This window comes from Puma concolor, chromosome E2 (genome assembly GCF_028749965.1).
Source record: "Puma concolor isolate L17-30 chromosome E2, mPumCon1.1.hap2, whole genome shotgun sequence".
NCBI classification, from domain to species: Eukaryota; Metazoa; Chordata; class Mammalia; order Carnivora; family Felidae; genus Puma; species Puma concolor.
The window spans coordinates 46535847-46557854 of NC_141681.1; the positions used below are offsets into that span (position 1 = coordinate 46535847).

Sequence of the window (22008 nt, forward strand, 5' to 3'; positions counted from 1 at the left end):
GAGAAAATCTTTGCAAATCTTTTACAGACGATAGGATCTAGAATCCAATATATATAAAGAACTCTTTATGACCCAACAACAAAAAAGATAAATGACCCAGTTAAAATTTGGGCAAAGGACTTGAAAAGACATTTCTCCAAAAAAGATATACAGGAAAAGTTGTTTAACATCATCAGTCATTAGGGAAATGCAAATCAAAACCACATGAGGTACCACTTCACATCCATTACTATGGCTATAATTTTAAAAAGGAAAATATGTGTTAGGGTATGGAGAAGATGGAAACCTTGTACAGTGCTGCTGGGAATGCAAAATGCTTCAGCCACTGTAGAAAAACAGTTAGCAGGTCCTCCAAAAAATTAAGCACAGAATAACCATATGAGCCAACAGTTCTCCTAGGTATATATCCCAAAGAACTGAACATGTACATGCATGTTCATAGCAGCACTACACTATTCACAATAGCCTAAAGGTGTAACTATCCCAAATCTCTACCAAAATATTAACAGATAAACAAAATGTGGCATATACATACAGTGGAGTATTATTCAACCATAAAAAAGGAGTACAGAAGTAACAGATAAGGCTTACATGAACGAACCTGCAAGCCATTATGCTAACAAAGTCAGATACAGAAGGTCACATATTATATGATTCCATCTATATGGAATATCCCAAATAGATCACACTTTATGTGTTCCTTTTTTTTTTTTTTAACCTCCATGTATCTGTGCTCCTTCCACATTTTTTCTCGTAGTTGATTTTTAGTTTCATAGCGCTGTGGTTAGAAAAGATGCATGGTTTGACTTCAATGCTTTAAATTTTTTGAGAATGTTTTGTGCATAATATGTGATATATTCTGGACAATATTCCATGTGCATTTGACAAGAATGTGTATTCTGCTGTTTTAGGATGGAATGTTCTGAATATATATGTAGATCCATCTGGTCTAGTGTATCATTCAAAGCCATGGTTTCCTTTTTGATTTTCTGTTTAGATGATATGTCCATTGATGTAAGTGGGATGTCAAAGTCCCCTACCATTATTGTATTACTATCAATTATTTCCTTTATGTTTGTTATTATTTGTCTTATGTATTTGGGTGCGCTCATATTGGGTGCATAATTATTTACAATTTTTGTATCTTCTTATTGGATCGTCCCCTTTATGATTATATAGTGTCCTTCTTTGTCTCTTGTTACATATAGTCTTTGTTTTAAATTCTATTTTGTCCAATATAAATAATGCTATCCTGGCTTTCTTTTGACATCCATTTACTCAGCACTGTTTTTAGATATATCATGTTCCTCTATGGACAGTCACCTAATGCCATTCATCACTTCTAACACTTGCATAGTAGTTAATAGTATATATCTATTACGTTTTATTTATTCTTTTCTGGCTGAAGTGAAGGATACAACTCCTGGCTGCAACAAAGAACGTTCCAGAGTGTATCCCCTTGCAGATCTGAACTAGTTTAGAATATTTACCCAGGAGTATTGCATCTGCTTTTTTGTTTTTTTGTTTTTGTTTTTGTTTTTGTTTTTTTCAACACAATTTTTGTAGGTACAACCAGCTTACTTTCTATAGTGGCTGCATCTGTTTACATTCTCACCAGCAACACCTTTTTCTATGTCCTGGTAAAACTTGATAATATCTTCCTTGGTTGTTTTTGTTTGTTTGTTTAGTTTGCATTATTATTGACTACTGGTGAGTTGGAGCATATCTTCATATACTTCTAAGTCATTTGGACTCTATCAAATGTTGTTTCTTACCTTGTTTGTCTCCTATCAAATATGTAAACAACTGCATTCATAAAAGTTTGGTTAAAATTTACTTGTAAATCTATCTGGGCTTAAGGTGTTTTCCTTTGAGGAACTGTTTGTATACCATTTCAACTTATCAGGTTTATTCAAATTTTCTGTTTCTTATGCCAATTTTGGTATTTTTTTAGAAATATATTCATTTGTCTAAGGTATAAAATTTGTAAATAGTCATTCATAAGATTCTTTTATTATTCTTCTAACTTCATTTGGTTTCTTATTAATTTTCTTTTTTTAATAATTTATTTATTTTTAAATTTATATCCAAGTTAGTTAGCATATAGTGCAACAATTACATCAGGAGTAGATTCTTTAATGTCTCTTACCCATTTAGCCCATCCCCCCTCCCACAACCACCCCCCCCAGCAACCCTCTGTTTGTTCTCCATATTTAAGAGTCTCTTATGTTTTGTCCCCCTTCCTGTTTTTATATTATTTTTGCTTCCCTTCCTTTATGTTCATCTGTTTTGTATCTTAAAGTCCTCATATGAGTGAAGTCATATGATATTTGTCTTTCCCTAATTTCGCTTAGCATAATACCCTCTAGTCCCATCCACATAGTTGCAAATGGCAAGATTTCATTCTTTTTGATTGCCGAGTAATACTCCATTATATATATATACCACATCTTTTTATCCATTCATCCATCAATGGACATTTGTGCTCTTTCCATACTTTGGCTATTGTTGATAGTGCTACTATAAACATTGGGGTGCATGTGCCCCTTTGAAACAGCATACCTATATCCCTTGGATAAATACCTAGTAGTGCAATTGCTGGGTCATAGGGTAGTTCTATTTTTAATTTTTTAAGGACTTTCCATACTGTTTTCCAGAGTGGCTGCACCAGTTTGCATTCCCATCTTACTCATTTTCTTATTTGCATCTTTGTACTTTTTATCATCGTTGACAGAGGTTTATATAACTTATTGATCATTGATCTTTTAAAAACCTATCTCTTGGTTTGCTATTCCTTTCTCTTATTTCTTCTAATTCTCTATTGATTTCTGCCCTTTATGTTTATAACTTAATTCTTTGTTTGAGTGTGCTCTGTCCCTACATTTTTGAGTTGTAGATTTAGATTTTTTTGTTTTTCTTTAAAAAAATTTTTTTTAATGTTTATTTTTGAGAGAGACAGAGACAGAGACAGAACACGAGCAGGAGGGGCAGAGAGAGAGGGAAACACAAAATCTGAAACAGGCTTCAGGCTCTGAGCTGTCAGCACAGAGCCCAACACAGGGCTCGAACAGCTTGGGAACAGTGAGATCATGACCAGAGCCAAAGTCAATCCCTTAACTGATTGAGCCACCCAGGTGCCCCTGCTGCATTTCCCTCTACTATATAAGTTGTGTCCTACAATTTAGCATTTAGTGTTTTCACTGCTACTCATTTCCACATTTTGGAACTTGAAAATGAAAATACAATGGTCCAAAATATTTGGGCTTCAGCAAAAAGCAGTTCTAAGTGCAAAGTTTATAGCAATATAGGTCTCCCTCAAGAAGCAAGAAAAAATCTCAAATAAACAATCTAACCTTACACCTCAAGGAGCTAGAAAAGATCAAAACCCAAAACTAGCAGAAGGAAGAAAATAATGAAGATTAAAGCAGAAATAAATGATTTAGAAATTTAAAAAACAATAGAACAGATCAATGAAACCAGGAGCTAGTTCTTTGAAAAGATCAACAAAATTAATAAACCTTTGGCCAGACACATTAAAAAAAAGAGAGAGGGGGAATGAAAAATCACTAATGAAAAAGGAGGAATAACAACCAACACTATAGAAATACAAACAATTACAAGAGAATATTATGAACAATTATATGCCAACAAATTGGACAATCTAGAAGAAATAGATAAGGTCCTAGAAACATATAACCTCCCAAAATTGGAGCAGGAAGAAATTGAAAATTTGAACAGACCAATTACCAGAAAAGAAATTGACTCAGTAATCAAAAAACTCCAACAAACAGATGTCCAGGACCAGCCAGCTTCACAGGGGAATTTTACCAAACATTTAAAGAAGAGTTAATACCTATTCTTCTCAAAATATTCCAAAAAACAACAAACAAACAAAAACAAAAAATAGAAGAGAAAGGAAAACTTCCAAATTCATTATATGAGGCTAGCTTTACTCTGATACCAAAACCAGATGAAGACAACACCAAAAAAAGAGAACTACAGGCCAATATCTCAATAAATATAGATGAAAAAATTCTCAACATTATACTAGCAAACCGAATCCAACAATATGTTAAAAAATCATTCACCACAAGTAAGTGAGATTTATTCCCAGGATTCAAGGGTGGTTTAATACTCAGAAATCAATCAACATGATACCTCACATCAGTAAACTAGAATAAAAACCATATGATCATTTCAATAGACACAGAAAAAGCATTTGACAAAGTACAACATCCATTAATGACTAAAAAAAAAAAAAACCTCTAAAAAGGAGGTTTAGAGAGAACATACCTCAACATAATAAAGGCCTTATATGAAAAACCCACAGCAAACATCATATTCAACAGGGAAAAACTGCGCTTTTCCCGTAAGGTCAGGAACAAGACAAGGATATACTCTCTCACCACTTTTATTCAACATAGTACTGGAAGTCCTAGCCACAGCAATCAGACAACAAAAAGGAATTAAAGACATCCAGATTGGCAAGGAAGAAGTAAAAGTTTCACTATTTGCAGATGACATGATACTACATATAGAAAAACCTAAAGAGCCTCCCCCCACACACACACTACTAGAATTGATAAATTCAGTAATGTCACAGGATACAAAACCAATGTATAGAAAACTGTTGCATTTCTATACACTAACAATGGAGTAGCAGAAAAAGAAATTAAGAAAACAATCTCATTTACAATTGTATCAAAAATAATAAAATATCTAGGTGAAAGACCTATACTCTGAAAACTATATATAAAAAACATTGATGAAAGAAATTCAGGATGACACAAAGAAATGGAAAGACAATCCACACTCATGGACTGGAAAAACAAATATTGTTAAAATGTCCACATTACCCAAAGCAATCTACAGATTTAATGCAATCCCTATCAAAATACCAACAGCATTTTTCATAGAACTAGAACAAACAATCCTAAAATGTGCATGGAACCACAAAAGACCCAAATAGCCAAAGCAATCCTGAAAAAGAACAAAGCTGGTAGTACCACAATTCCAGACTCTAAGTTCTATTACAAAGCTGTAGTAATCAAAATACTATGGTACTGGCATTAAAAAAAAAAAACTACATAGGTCAATTTCTATTGACCAGAATAGAAGTCCCAGAAATAAACTCACAATTATTGGTTAATCTTCAACAAAGGAGGCAAGAGTATGCAATGGGAAAAAGACAGTCTCTTCAACAAATGGTGTTGGGAAAACTGGACAGCTACATGCAAAAGAACGAAACTGGACCACTTTCTTACACTATGCACAAAAATAAACTCAAAATGGATTAAAGACTTAAATGTGACACCTGAAACCAAAACCATAAAAATCGTACAAGAGAGCGTAGTCAGTAACCTTTGATATCAGCCATAGCATTTTTCTAGATATGTTACCTGAGGCAAGGGAAATAAAAGCAAAAATAAACTCCTGGGACTATGTCAAAATAAAACACTCTGCACAACAACAACAACAACAACAAAAATCACAAAAACTAAAAGGCAACCTACTGAATAGGAGAAGATAAGGGACGCCTGGCTGCCTCAGTCAGCAGAGTATGTGACTCTTGACCTTAGGGTGTGAGTTCGAGCCCCACGTTGGGCATGAAGCCTCCTTAAAATTAAAAAAGAAAAACCTGGGAGAACACATTTGCAAATGACTATCCAATAAGGGGTTAGTATCCAAAATATATAAAGAACTGATACAACTCAACACCCAAAAAGCAAATAATACAATTAAAAATGCACAAAAGACATGAACAGACATTTCTCCAAAGAAGACATACAGATGGCCAACAGACCCATGAGGATCATCAGATACTCAGGAAAATGCACATCAAAACTACAATAAGATGTCACTTCACCCCTGTCAGAATGGCTAAAATCAACAACACGAAAAACAACAGGTATTGGCAATGATGTAGAGAAAAAGGAATCTTTGTACACTGTTTCTAGGAATGCAAACCAATGCAGCCACTGTGGAAAACATTATGGAGTTTCATGAAAAAATTAAAAATAGAACTACCCTATGATCTAATAATCACACTACTAGGTATTTACCTCCAAAATACAAAAACACTAATTCAAAGGGATACATGCACCCCTATGTTTATCACAGCACTATTTACAATAACCAAAATATGGAAGCAGTTCAAGTATCCATTGATAGATGAATGGGTAAAGAATATGTGATATATATATAAAACAATATTATTCAGCCATAAAAAGAATGAAATCTTGCCATTTGCAACAATAGGAATAGAGCTAGAGAGTATAATGCGAAGCAAAACAAGTCAATCAGAGAAAAAAATACTATATGATTTCACTCATTTGTGGAAATTAAGAAACAAATGAGCAAAGGGGAAAAAAAGAGAAACCAAGAAAAAGACTCCTCACTATAGAGAACAAACTGATGATTACCAGAGGGGAGAAGGGGGTAGGGGAATGGGTGAAATAGGTGATGGGAATTAAAGAGTACATTTATCATGATGAACACTGAGTAATGTATAAAATTGCTGAATCACTGTATTGTACACCTAAAACTAATATAATATTACATGTTAACTATACTGAAATTAAAATGAAAACTTTAAACACACACACATACACACACATACACACACACACACACACACACACACACACACACACACACCACAAACAAACAAAAACAGTGAATAGGAAAAAATGACACTTTTATAGCATAATACCATTGGTATAAATTTCAAGCATACATGTGACTGATTTTATAAGCGATTTATACACACTTAAGGATGCATGCCTGGGTGCATGCCTATGGAGGAGAATAGGAATTGGGAATTATGAGGGAAAAAATAAACCAAGAAATGAGTGTTGGACTAAACAATTTTGATAATGTACTATGAAGTCCAAAAATATAAATGGAAATTTAAATAACCAAGAGCCATACCTTCTTGGCCTCTATCTTAATAGAAGGCAGAGTCCTAACAGCCTCAAATATCCAAACAGAGGGAACTCCGAGACTCTGGAGCTGCAAATTCACAGGGGCTGAATTTACAGTTCTGTCTCACATGAGCAGCTGGCTCTCAGGCATGCAATTCAACTTTCTGCTTGATTTCATGATTAATAAATCCCATCTTAACTGTTTACACATATTACATTCTTTCAAGTAATCCTTACAAAAACTTGAAAGGCTAGAATTATCACTTCAGTTTTATAGTTAACTAAATTGAGCTTGAAAGAAGTAGTCAGGGACATGTGGGTGGCTCAGTTGATTAAGCGTCTGATTTTTTTTTTTTAATTAAAAAAAATGTTTTAACGTTTATTTATTTTTGAGACAATATGAGAGACAGAGTGCAAGCAGCAGAGGGGCAGACAGAGGAAGACACAGAATCCAAAGCAGGCTCCAGGCTCTGAGCTATCAGCCCAGAGCCCGACACGGGGCTTGAACTCACAAACCATGAGATCATGACCTGAGCCAAAGTTGGACACTTAACCGACAGAGCCACTCAGGAGCCCCATGTGTCTGATTCTTGGTTTCATGTCTGAAGCCATGATCTCACGGTCATGGGGCTCTGCACTGAACATGGAGTCTGCTTGGGATTCTCTCTCCCTCTCCCTCTCTCTCTCTCTGACCCTCCCCCTGTGCTTGCTTGCTCTGTTTCTCTCTCTTTCTCTCTCTCTCTGAAAATAAACATTAAAAAAAAAAAAAAGAAAGAAAGAAGTATAATCACTTTTCAGTTTTTCCTAAAAGAGTTGACATCCATATGAAGGTCTAACTCCAACACCTCTACTTGTGCCAATAAACAAAAGAGCAGATCTTTTCTGGAAGAATATGTGATGAATGATCATGCAAATGCCTTTAAGAAAGCTGACCAGTCAGTTCTCTGTCACTAATATATCCTCACCTCATGGCCTCAAGGAATCTGCTTTTCTCCACCATATAACCCATTGTCTCTCTTTTGAGCTTTATGGACAAAGTAGAAAGTCTTAGTAGGATACAGCAAATTAACATGCTAGGTAGGAACTCAAAATCAATATGAAATTATATTCAAAAAAGGAAACATTTTTCCAGCTGTCTCTAAAAGAGGCCCTATCATAATGACAGCAATTTTGCCCTAAATTCACGCAAAGTCCTAGCATACAAATATAGTAACTACAAAAAGGTACAGGACTCTGTGGGAAATTTACTTATATATCAAAGTTTTGTATTGTGTTTGCTCAGGAAGAGAGATCTGGAAAACTTTAGAAAAGAATGGAAAACGTCTGTGTGCAGAAGAGAACAAGTGGAATCATAGCACACCTGAAGAAGCTTAGCCACATTTCCTTTTGACTCATTTACAACAGTTGAGGTAATTTTAAATTATCATTAATTTTAAATTGGTAATTTTTAACTTAAAAGAGTGTTTCAAAAATTCTGAAACAACTTCAAGTTTTATAAAAAGTAATTAATACATAGTTCTTATTAGTGTGAGCTTAGTATATACTTATTTAAAGTAAGTTCTACCATGAAATTGGGATTTTTCTTGTTGGGCAACAGGAATGATAGAAAATACAGTACATATGGCAAATGCAATCTTACTTTACACTCTTTCTTAGGTCCCCAAGTCTAGCTACCAATACCTTTAACTGAAGAACATTATTTCCTTTCATAAGGGGGGAAACGACATCCAGATGGCTAACAGACACATGAATAGATGCTCAACATCACTCATCATTAGGGAAATACAAATCAAAACCACGATATATCACTTCACACCTGTCAGAATGACTAAAATTAACAACTCAGGCAATAACAGATGTTGGTGAGGATGCAGAGAAAGAGGAACCCTTTTGCGCTGCTGGTGGGAATGCAAACTGGTGCAGCCACTCTGGAAAACAGTACGGAGGTTCCTCAAAAAATTAAAAACAGGGGCGCCTGGGTGGCGCAGTCGGTTAAGCGTCCGACTTCAGCCAGGTCACGATCTCGCGGTCCGTGAGTTCGAGCCCCGCGTCGGGCTCTGGGCTGATGGCTCAGAGCCTGGAGCCTGTTTCTGATTCTGTGTCTCCCTCTCTCTCTGCCCCTCCCCCGTTCATGCTCTGTCTCTCTCTGTCCCAAAAATAAATAAACGTTGGAAAAAAAAAATTTTTTTTTTAAATTAAAAACAGAATGACCCAGCAATTGCACTACTAGATATTTATCCAAAGGATACAGGAGTGCTGATTCAAAAGGGGCACATGCATCCCAATGTTTATAGCAGCGCTATCGACAATAGCCAAAATTTAGAAAGAGCCAAATATCCATTGACATGTGAATGGATAAAGAAGATGTGGTGTGTAAATATATATATAATGGAGTATCACTCCGCAATCAAGAATGAAATCTTGCCATTTGCAACAACATGGATGGAACTAGAGTGTATTATGTTGAGAGAAATAAGTCAGTCCAGAGAAAGACAAATATCATATGATTTCACTCATATGAGGACTTTAAAATACAAAACAGATGAACATAAGGGAAGAGAAGCAAAAATAAGATAAAAATAGAGAGGGAGACAAACCATGAGACTCTTAAATACAGGGAACAAACTAAGGGTTGCTAGTGGGGTGTTGGGTGGGGGGGATTGGCTGAATGGGCGAAGGGTATTAAGGACACTTGTCGGGATGAGCACTGGGTGTTAAATGTAAGTGATGAATCACTAAATTCTATTCCCAAAATCATTATTACACTATATGTTAACTTGGATTTAAATTTTTAAAAAAGAGGGAAATTTATCTTTCTGATTTCATATCCCCTTTTGAATGCATACTTGTTTTCTCCCTCCCTAAATTCCTTGCAAGGTAGCTAACTTCATGACTTTAGGCAGGAAACAATGATGATGGGCCTGGAACATCCTATTATTGCCAGAAAGTAAGGATGCTTGCAACAATGTCAGAGCAGTGCTGAAGGGAGCAAGAGTTAGCCTAAAGCGGCCCCCAATGGCTCATTCTGACAATGAGCATCAAAAAATATACATCATCAATTAAAACATATTAGAATTTTAAAAGACCATGAATGCATGAAACTAAAAAGAAAAATGTTAAAATGCAATATGCAAATACAGAGGCATAATAAAATATGAGAATGAATTTGGTAAGTATAAAGTGTAATATTTACATACATGGATTACATATATATATATATCTATATGGATTATCTTTCCAACAGGCATATAACTGTGTGTGTGTGTGTGTGTGTGTGTGTACACAGTATAGGTAGACAGATCTCTTGCCTTTCCCAGGTCTTTAATCAAAAGTCAACTTCAAAGGTGGCTTCCTTCCCTGGCCATACAATCTAAAATATCAACCCAGTCCCCTACCTCTTCTTTCATCTTCTTCTCCTTAGAATTTTCTCTCTTACATATTATATTTTTTCATATATATATATATATATATATATATATATATATATATATATATATTATTGTTGGTCTTCCTCACTAGAAATTAGCTCTATAAAAAAGCAGTGATTTTTGTCTGTGTAGTTCACTACTGTATCTCCAATGCCTAGGTTAGAACAAAGCCTGGCACACAGTAGGTACTCTATACAAAGTTTTTCAATAAAACACACACACAGGCACACACCCCTCCTGTTTAATCAAGAGTAAATAAAAGAAAAATTTTAAATATGAGAAGCAAAAATTGCATAAACTGACAAGGCAGAAAGATATGTTCAGCATAATAACCAGATTAAAAAAGGAATCCAATAGTTCCATCACCATTGATCATATCGAATAACCAAGTGGAAAGGGTTTTGCCATTGTGTTTAAATCAATTAGTCCATGTTCTAAAGAGAATTAACTGAACAAACTCAAACCACATCTCTTTGGACAAGAAATCTCTAGATGATCCTAATAACTCTAAGATACTAATAATGCATAATTTTTTTTATTTTTTTCAACGTTTATTTATTTTTGAGAGACAGAGCATGAGGAAGGGAGGGGCAGAGAGAGAGGGAGACACAGAATCTGAAGAAGGCTCCAGGCTCCAAGCTGTCAGTACAGAGCCCAGCACAGGGCTTGAACCCATAAACCATGAGATCATGACCCAGGCCAAAGTCAGACACTTAACTGAGCCACCCAGGCATCCCAATAATGCATAAGTTTTTAATAATGCTAAAAGATCAAGTCACTATATCACAATAAGACAGTGGGTTGTATAGTTGCAGATAAATAAAATTTAATACCTCACTGTGAGGTAAAACACCAGATATAAGTACAAAAACCTATGCTAAAGGCATGGGTGTAAAAGATTTTACAACATTACAAGTGAAGTTTAATTGAAAAAACAATCAATCAATCAGAGGAAGAAATCAGGTGCCATACTTAGATCAGAATCAATTAGTGAATAACTCAAACTCTTCTTTGGTCTGAGTCATTATTCTTTTTCCTTTAGGCCTGTTAAGTTTACTGTAACCTTGGGGAGTGTTCCAAAATAAGTTATTACTCAACTCTTAGAAAGTATTAAAATAAGTATTTCTATACACCTAGGAAATATAAGAAAGAATAAAGAAGTGACATGGATTTTTAGCATATGATATTGACATTTTAGGTTAGATGTGGTATGTTTTTGGCAGCATTTTATAATCATTTTTTTCTGTTCAAGGTTTGAAGTATTAAATCATACTAAATCTATGGTTTAAGTTGTTTCAAGGCCATTTGTCTTAATATTTGGGAAATTTTCAGATTTGTATTAGATATAAGAATAAGTTGACTAATAAAGAACTTTTAAGAGTAGTAGTCATTGTTTCACTCCATGCACATATATATATCCTTTATTCTTTCATAATTCCTTTGTTCTGTTGTTTTCATAGATGCTGTCCAAACAATGTCCAAAATTCTAATGGTTCTAACTGTTCAAGGTGGCCCCATTACCATATCATCAAAGTTTACTTCCCTACATCCACTCAAATAAAATAGGAATATACTTCCCTATACCCTCATATTCCTTATTACTCTGAAGAATGGTAATAATTTATGCCCTCAAAATTTTACGCTCCAATTGTTTTACCTTCGCCATGAGTTGAAAATGTCGCATCCTTTCTGCCAGTAATGTCTGTCTGAATCTCTAGTTCCAAACAAGATAAAAATTTCTTAAACCAAAATTATAATCTACCCACAAAAGAAGACCTCATTTACAATTCTATTATATTCTATTACACAGTATATTTAAATCCCTACTGTAAACAGAAAATCAAATAATTCCTTTAAGATGAAGAGCCATTCATGAACTTTTCTCTCAGCTTGTCATTCTTTCTTTAAAGGCCTATGGTGAGTCATTACCACAGATGATTTTAATTCCTTATGGGAAAGCCTGTTAAGGAGTTTTACTAAGTGAATTTTTAAAAAAATTATCCTTATTATGAAGCAGTCTAATAAATACTAACTTTTATCAACAAATAAAATGTAAAAATTCTCTCAACTTTGTGAAGGCTGTATATTGAACTTCCATAAACTTGTTTCAGCAAAAGGTTTCTCAGGATAATTACACCATATAAAATATTAAGGCTTTCTCACATGTAGCAAATACAGGGTGCATGAATCAGTACTATAATTCCAAGAGGCAAAAATCCAATTCAAATTAACTTAAGCAAAAAAAGGAAATTTATTGTATCACAAAAATGAAAAAGTAAAAGATGGTATAGACTTCAGGCATGATTGAATTGAGAAGATAAAACAATGTCATCAGATTTCTGTCTCTCTGTGTTGGACTGATCCTGGGAAGGCTTTCCTCATGTAGTGGCAAAAAGGCTACTGGTGAGTTTTTAACCTTGAAAAAAAGTCCTTGCAGCTTGCAATTCCAGGAAAAACATTATCTTCTCTGACTATCCATAACAATACCCTGTTATAGGGTTCTAGTGGTCCAGACAAGGCCATCTGCCAATCCCTTATTAACTAGCTTGTGGCCAGCCCATGACCAATCCACTGCTTTCCCTGATTAATAGTTTCATCAGAATGATACGCAATGAGGGTGAGGTAAATTTCAAACGGGGCATAGAACAGATCCAAAAGTAACAGATGTCTACTATTCAGGCTATTTCAAATAAGGGATGCTCATAAACTGAAGGCTTTTTTTCCATATTTACTACATTCATAGAATCATTAACCAAAGAATTAATTGACTGATATTTATTTAATAAGGACTGAGTGGTGACTGTTTTCTTCCTTATACTTGTTATAATCAGAGAGTTTCTTTATTATGAATTTTCTGATGTCGTCTAAGGGCTGAGGCACAGCTAAAATTAGTCCCACATTCACTGCAGTTATAGGGTTTGTCTCCAGCATGAATTCTCTGGTGTAGCCTAAGGGACAAGATCTGATGGAAAGCCTTCCCACATTCATTACATTCATAGGGTTTCTCTCCAGTATGAATTCTCTGATGTTGATTAAGGTATGAGCCACAACTGAAGGCCTTCCCACATTTGTTACATTCATAGGGTTTCTCTCCCGCATGACTTCTCTTATGATGAATTAGAACTAAAGCATCACTGAAGGCTTTCCCACATTTACTGCATTCAAAAGGTCTCTCTCCAGTATGTATTCTATGATGTCGATTAAGTTGTGAGTCAGTCCTAAAAAACTTCCCACATTTGATGCATTCATAGGGCTTTTCACCTGTATGAATTCTCTGATGTTGATTAAGGTGTGAGCGATAGCCAAAAGTCTTCCCACATTCATTACATTTAAAGGGTTTCTCTCCTGTATGAATCCTTTGATGCAGAGTAAGGGCAATGCGTCTGCTGAAGGCTTTTCCACATTGATTACATTCATAGGGTTTCTCTCCAGTGTGAATTCTCTGATGTTGATTGAGGTGTGCGCTCTGTCTGAAGGCTTTGTTACATTCCTTACATTCATATGGTTTCTCCCCTGTGTGAATTCTCTGATGTTCAACAAGGAAGGCATAACGGCTAAAGGCCTTCCCACATTCATTGCATGCAAAGGGTTTCTCTCCAGTGTGGATTCTCTGATGTTGAGCAAGGTGTGCACTCTGTCTGAAAGCTTTGTTACATTCCTTACACTCATAAGGTTTCTCTCCAATATGACTTCTTTGATGTTCACTGAGAAAGAAGTCATGGCTAAAGGCTTTTCCACAGTCATTGCATGCATATGGTTTCTCTCCACTGTGAATTCTCTGAGGTTGAGTAAAGAATGAGTAACAGCTAAAGGCATCATCACATTCATTGAATCCATGTGGTAATTTTCCAAAATGAGTCGTCTGATGTTGAGTAAGTAATGAATGGAAACTTAAGAGATTTGAAAAATCATTACTTTCATAAGGTTTCTCCCCAGGAGGACTTCCTATATCTTTACTAAGGTATGTATTCTGGTTGAATTCTTCACATTCATTATCTATCAAAGATTCTTTCTCAGCAGGTAATCTTTTATGTTCAATTAGGATGGAATTTGGGGGAAACATTTTATCATAAATATCAAATTTATGCATTTGCTCTACTGTGGGAACTCTCTCTTGTGTCGAAAGTACTGACTTCAAGAGAACACTTCTCTCAGAATTGTTATATTTATTGTCTCTTTTCACAGCAGGGATTTCCCTAAGAGTTGTCACTTGCCGGAAATGCCTCTCCTGATTTTGTTGATGCCGCTCAAATTCACCCTCGTGTTTCCAGGCTTCTCTGAAACTGGAATATTCAAGGTTATAACTTGTAAGTCTTTCCATTACCATGCCCTGGGATATTTCCTCTTCATCAATGTACCATTTTGGAGGTAATTCCTTGATTTCATACCAAGACTCCCAGTCTGAAAAATATCAAGAAAGCAAATGTGTCCTTTTTTTTCCTTTGCAAGGAGAAAACTGTTATAGAAGAAATAAGAATTTATTTGGGGGGGATGGAGGGGAGAAAGTACATGGTTTTGACACCTTTCAAATATGGCCATGCAATATGAACAAAACACAAAGAAAGAAGAACGAAGAGAGCTGATAAAGGAAGATATATGTGTTGGTGATGGTGACGAGGTGATAGAGGAAACGTAGGGTACAAAGCACATTTATATACAGATAAAATGTAGGGTACTTAGATGCAGACAAAGGTAAAGGCTGAGAAAATAAGAAATTGAAAACAACTGATTAGATCATAATCAGTTTCCCTGCCTTGAAGTCTCAAGTCCTATTCACTATCTAGTCCTATTCATAAGACTAAAAGCTCCATGAGTCAGTGACTAATGTTTACTTCTTTTTCTTCTTACTGCTGCATTTAGTGCCTAGGACAATGGTAGCATTTTGTTGAATGAATGAATGCTAACAAAAAGCTCAACAACTTCTAAGATTTTATCAAGGACCAGAAAAAAATTATCATGGTTTTGGGTTTTTTTTTTTTTTAGGTGTCTAGAATAAATCTGGAGGTCAGCTTTTCTCATCATTGAGAGAAAAATGCTACCTACAGAACAGACACTTGATATTTTCAGGAGAGGATGTTGGGTGAGACAAGATGGAAAGAAAACTGTTTTTAAAAGATGACCTCAACAAAAAAAGGAAAATGAGGGGAGCCTGGCTGGCTAAGTTGGTGGAGCATGGAGCATGCTCTTGATCTTGAACTCTTGATCTCGGTGTTGTATGTCTGAGCCCTATGTTGGGTGTGGAGATTACTTAAAAATAAAATCTTAAAAAAAAAGGAGGGGTGCCTGGGTGACTTAGCATCTGACTTCGGCTCAGGTCATGATCTCACAGTTCTTGAGTTCAAATCCCATGTCAGGGCTCTGTGCTGACAGCTCAGAGCCTGGAGCCTGCTTCATATTCTGTATCTCCCTCTCTCTCTGCCCCTCCCCTGCTTGTGCTCTGTCTCTCTCTCTCTATCAAAAATAAATAAACATTAAAAAAAGGAAAATGAAAAAGTCCTTTTCTTTTTTTTTTTTTTTTTTTTAAAGTTTATCCATTTTTGAGAGAGAGAGACAGAGCATGAGCAGGGGAGAGGCAGAGAGAGAGAGGGAGACACAGAATCCAAAGCAGACTCCAGACTCTGAGCTGCCAGCACAGAGCCCAACGCAGGGCTCGAACTTATGAACCATGAGATCATGGCCTGAGCTGAAGTTGGATGTTCAATCAACTGAGTCACCCAGGAGCCCTGAGAAAGTCCTTTTCATGTCACACACAATAATCAGCCAATATATTCAACTGTACAGAATCTACTACTATGTGCCCAGCATCCAGTAAAGGAAAAAAAGTCTGAGACACACACAGGTGCTTCTCCCTTTTTTAAACTCTAAGGAGGTGAAACTTGTGCATACAAAAATTCAACATGACACATAATGAAGGACTAGCTAATATGATACAGATTATTAGTAGTATAAGTGTCAGAAAAGAGAGATCAAAACTCACTAGTTTAGTTAAGGAATAATTCCTGGAGAATCTGAGCTTTATTTTCAAGGCTATGATCAAGCTTCCAAAATGCAGTGATTATTTTATTAACAGTCACTTTCATGTTTTGATATTCACAGGGATTATTTTAGAACTGTACATGTTAGCATTTTTTTTTTTTTTTTTAGTTAATTATAGTCTTTTCCAGAACAGCATCCCATCTATTGAAAGAAAAGCTGCTTCCAGGCCAGGTCAGCACAAATTAAAAAGCAAAGAACACATTATGCATCTGTATCTTTCTTCTTTCCAATACAGCCTCCACTCAAGGAAAGCCCCATCCCTACCTATCCCTCCTATGCACAGCCACAGATTTTCTCATACTTGGGGCTCTATCTCAACCAAGGCCTGAGAGGAATTTGTTCACTTATCCTCTGTTAGGTCTACACTGTTGTTCTTTTCTTTCTTTCTCTTTCTTTCTTATTTCTTTCTTTCTTTCTTTCTTTCTTTCTTTCTTTCTTTTTTTTTTGGCAGAAACTCATTCTGTTCCCTCACCAACTCTCCTAGAACCTCCTTTCCTATATTCATCACCTAGGGTCACTACATTTCCTCTTACCAAGAATAAACCTTTTCTCTATTCCAGAAGCTTTATACAATACCTACTGTAATGCTGAGTAAAAGAAGACTGATGGGAGAAGACTACAAACATTTTCCAACATCAGATGCCTAGAGCTCCAACCAGATGCCTAGAGCTCCAAGCTTTTTTGTGGGAAAAAAAAAAAAAAGATATTCTGTACTTAGGCAAATGGATACTATAGGGGAAGGAACTCCATATAGGGCATTCCAGGGGAAAGTATAGAGTATAGCCTAGGGAAAGTATACAGCAAGAAGTAAGTACAAAGGAAGACATATTCATTATGCTTGGAGTAGAGAAATACTTAGAAATCAGTGGTATTAAGATATTATGGTGACATTCAGCAAAAGAGAGAAGACAACTCACTCATATCAGTGATTGAGGGGAAAAGGGAAGTTATGGATTCAGGTAAATTGGGAGAGAGCCAAATGGGCATCCATGTGTCACAATGGAAACAACATAGGGTTTGGGGTCATAGGCGAGTTTAATCCTACTTCTGCATCTAGCTAGCTAGTTATTCTACCCTTAAATTGATTAACCCACCTCTTAAGCCTCAGTTTCACAGCAGGCAAAATGAGGTGACCTTACTAGTATGGTATAAGAATAAAGGATAATAAATTTAGAAAATATCTAGGAGTATCTGGTTCATTATAGGTATTCAGTGACACTTATCATACAGTGAAACAAATTAATATGTATTCATTCAGTTATTCTTATACGTACACCACTATGTCTGAAAAGGGATTATGAAATAGACTGATGGTCAAGTGGCAAGACACAGAATGGGAGAAGTAAACCCTTTGGGGTTAAAATATATCCAGGCAATTAGAGATGTGTGATTTCCAACTAATTATAATCTATAAATGAATGAAATTAAAAATCAAAGAATGATCAACTTTGGAATCCAATCAGAACTGCACAAGAAGTATTAAGCATAGTTATTTATTGTTGGAAGAGGAAAAGTTCTTTCTTACTATACTGTAGAGTCTCCCACATGCTGAACTGATGAGCAGTAGACAAACTGGTAGATATCCTGATGAAGTAAGTAATCTCCTGGCATGAAACCCAGAAGATTCTAGTAGGAAATCTGGGGAAAAAAGGACAGGACCTAAGGAGAAGTCTGAAGAAGGAGAAAGTTTACTGCTAAAGCCCAGAATTCATGTTCCAATGAATAGCCTGACCAATGACCCATAGACTTAGAGATTGGATCTTCACCTTTAAAAAGCCATATAGAGGGGAACCTAGGTGGCTCAGTCAGTTGAGCATCTGACTCTTGATTTCAGCTCAGGTCACGATGCCAGGGTAATAAGATTGAGCTCCGCATCAGGCTCCACACTGAGCATGGAGCCTACCTGGGATTCTCTCTCTCTGTCCCTCTCTCCTACTTGTGCTCTGTCTCTCTCCAAAAATAAAACCAAAAAGCAAAAACAAAACCTGTATGGAGCTATGCTGTCCAATATGGTAGCCACTAACCACATATGGCAATTCAACACATATTTAAATTCATTAAAATAAAAAAAAATTAATTCAGTTTTTCAGTAATGCCTCATCATATTTCAAGTGCTCAACAGCCAAATATGGCTAGTGGCTACAATACTGGAAAGCACAAACACAGATCATAACCATCCTTACAGAATGTTCTACTAGACAGCACTGGATAGAGATCCAAAGCAACATTGAATGAGGAAAAGACAGAAAAATAGGGACAGGAGTAGGTTGAAGGGAGAGAGAAACAGAACAGAACTTTGGACATAGAAAAAGTATAGCAGAACTATCTTATACATCTCAGTATGCTGACAAGTAGAAAAATAAAGATACCTGGATTTAGCAAAATTAGAGGGGTAGAAGCCAGACTGCAAGTGGTAAGACAATGCAAGAGAATTTGAAGTAAAGGAAATGAGATTACAATTGGTACAGAAGTGACTGGAAGAGAGAAGGGAATATGGTATATAGAAACACCAAAAAGGTCCCATAAAATGGTATGAAATTATTTCAAAGATTTTTTCAAAGAAGATTTAAGTAAATAAAAATGTACGATATAACTGTACCAAAAGAAAAAAAATGGATACACATGCTTGTTTACCCCAACTTAATTTGTATCAGGTCAGTTTCAATCAGAATTTTATTTTATTTTTTTTTCAACGTTTTTTTTTTTTTTTTTTTTTTTTTTTTTTTAATTTTTGGGACAGAGAGAGACAGAGCATGAATGGGGGAGGGGCAGAGAGAGAGGGAGACACAGAATCGGAAACAGCCTCCAGGCTCTGAGCCATCGGCCCAGAGCCCGACGCGGGGCTCGAACTCACGGACCGCGAGATCGTGACCTGGCTGAAGTCGGACGCTTAACCGACTGCGCCACCCAGGCGCCCCCAGAATTTTATTTTTATAAAATCAAGGATTTTATTTCTGAACTTACGAAATTATTTTAAAGGATTCATGGCAAAAAATGAGCAATAATATAAAAAAAAAATTCTGAAGAAAAAAAGTTTCCGGACCAATAATATGACCTAAGTATTGCATTTTATACCTTCATTTCATTAAAATCCCTAGGAAAGGACTCAACCAGGGTGACTTGTAAAATTCTCTAATATTATAGGGAAATGTCAAGAGAAACACCTGAAGCATGCAAGCTTATGGGATGTAGAGAACAGAGCAAAGAGCTCTGTAGTTCATCCCCTTCCCCACTTCTCTCTCACAACCATAAGTTTGTTCTCCATATTTATAGGTCTGATTCTGCTTTTTGTTTTAGTTTCTTTAGATTCCACTTCTGAGTAAAATCATATGGTATTTGTCTTTCTCAGTCTTATTTCACTTAGCATAATGCCCCGTAGAGGTCCATCAGTGTTGTCACAAATGGCAAGATTGTGTCTTTTTATGGTTTCGTAATATTCCATTGTGCATATATACACCATATCTTACTTCTCCATTTGTCTATTGATGGACACTTAGGTTACTTCTATATCTTGACTATTACAAATGATGCTGCAATAAATATATGGGTGCATATATCTTTTTGAATTAGTGTTTTCATTTTCTTCAGGTAAATACTGGTGGAATTATTGTAACATATGGTATTTCTACTTTTAATTTGGGGGGGAACTTCTATACTGTTTTCCACAGTGGCTGTACCAGTTTACATTCCCACTGGCAGTACACTAGGGTTGCTTTTTCTCCACATCCTCATCAATACAATGTTTTAAGTTAAAAAAGTTTTTTTTAAGCAAGTTGAAAATAGATGCATATAAAAATTGTGTGTGTATCTATGCAAGAGACATTGTAGAAAAATACAGATCCAACCATGAATAGGAGTGGTCTTTGGATGATATCTTGAGAGAGTATACTTTCTACTTTATACATTTGTTAATTGCTTGAATATTTTCTAATAAATATTATTTCTATTTAAAAGAAAAAAGGAGGGGCGCCTGGGTGGCTCAATCAGTTAAGCATCCAATTTCAGCTCAGGTCATGATCTTACGGTCCTTGGGTTTGAGCCCTGCATCAGGCTCTGTGCTGACAGCTCTAAGCCTGGAACCTACTTCAGATTCTGTGTCTCCTTCTCCCTCTGCCACTCCCCCACTCACATTCTGTCTCTGTCTCTCTCTCTCAAAAATAAACATTAAAAAAATTTTTTTAATAAAAGAAAAAAGGAAAAGGGTGCCCGGTTGGCTCAGTCAGTAGAGCATGTGACTCTTGATCTTGGAATTGTAAATTCAAACCCCACACGGGGTGTAGAGATTACTTTAAAAAAAAAAAAAAAAAAGGGAAAATGTTAGCTGGTCCTTAGCTGCACCTCTCATACATATTCAGATAGATATGGAATCCTTCCATGTGTTTTTTCCATAAGATTCCCTTCAAATAAGTGTGTTCAGGATGATGGAGTTTACTCAAATAAAAAAATATATATTTAAAAAAACTTAAAATACTGTTGGGGTGGATGGGTGGCTCAGTTGGTTGGGTGTCCAACTTCAGCTAAGGTCATGATCTCACGGTTTGTGAGTTTGAGCCCTGCATTGGGCTCTGTGCTGACAGCTCCAAGCCTGGAGCCTGCTAAGGATTCTGTGTCTTCCCCTGTCTCTGCCCCTTCCCTGCTCATGCTCTGTCTCTCTGTCTCAAAAATAAACATCTTCTTATTGTTACTTTATTTTTTAAATTTACATCCAGATTAGTTAGCATATAGTGCAACAATGATTTCAGGAGTAGATTCCTTAATGCCCCTTACCTATTTAACCCATCCCCCCTCCCATAATCCCTCCAGCAACCCTCTGTTTGTTCTCCATATTTAGGAATCTCTTATGTTTTGTCCCCATCCCTGTTTTTATATTATTTTTGCTTCCCTTCCCTTATGTTCATCTGTTCTATGTCTTAAAGTCCTCATATGAGTGAAGTCATATGATATTTGTCTTTCTCTAATTTTGCTGAGCATAATACCCTCTAGTTCCATCCATGTAGTTGCAATAAATAAACATTTTTCAAAAAAAATTTTAACGAGTGTTGAAAGAGATTTAAAAAAAAATGTTTTTGAGTATAGCTGACACATAATGTTACATAGTTTCAGGTACATAACCACATCTAGTTAAAACTCACTACATTCTGGCCAAGGACCAAACACTGCCCACTGCAGGCAAGGAGAGCCTCTGCAGATGACTGGCCTGAAAGAGCAGCCAAAAAACATAACAACAGAGGGCACATAGTACACACCAGAGACATTCCTTGAAGCGCCATGCCCTGGACACTATATGAGCTCTTCTTCATAAAGCCATTACTCTCAGGTGCAGGAAACATAACAGGCTTTTCTAACATACAGAAGAAGTCAGAGACAGAATGTCAAGGTGTAGGAATTCATCCCAAAAGAAAGAACAAGGTCAGAGCCAGAGATCTAATGGAAACAGACATAAGTAATATGCCTGATGGAAAATTTAAAGAAACAATCATAAGAATACTTACTGGGCTTGAGAAAAAAAAATGGAAGACTTCAGGGAGGCCCTTACCACAGAGATAAAAGAGTTAAAAAACAATCAGTGGGAAATGAAAAATACAATAACTGAGATTCAAACAGAACGGATGTAATGACCA

At 36.0% G+C, this 22008-nt stretch overlaps 1 protein-coding gene across 3 annotated transcripts in view; it reads right to left on the reverse strand.

Annotated features, from left to right (window-relative positions):
* Positions 1 to 12583: 12583 nt before the first annotated feature.
* ZNF527 (zinc finger protein 527) overlaps positions 12584 to 22008 on the reverse strand; it is a 31278-nt gene continuing 21853 nt past the window's right edge. For 2 of the 3 annotated variants that reach the window (XM_086690984.1, XM_025914536.2), the window contains exon 5: positions 12584 to 14752. In XM_086690984.1, coding sequence (XP_086547110.1) covers positions 13179 to 14752 — 1574 coding nt within the window. In that variant the 3' untranslated portion in view covers positions 12584 to 13178. Of the gene's footprint in view, positions 14753 to 17912; positions 18026 to 22008 lie in introns of all 3 variants that reach the window. The other variant, XM_086690985.1, reaches the window with a different exon arrangement.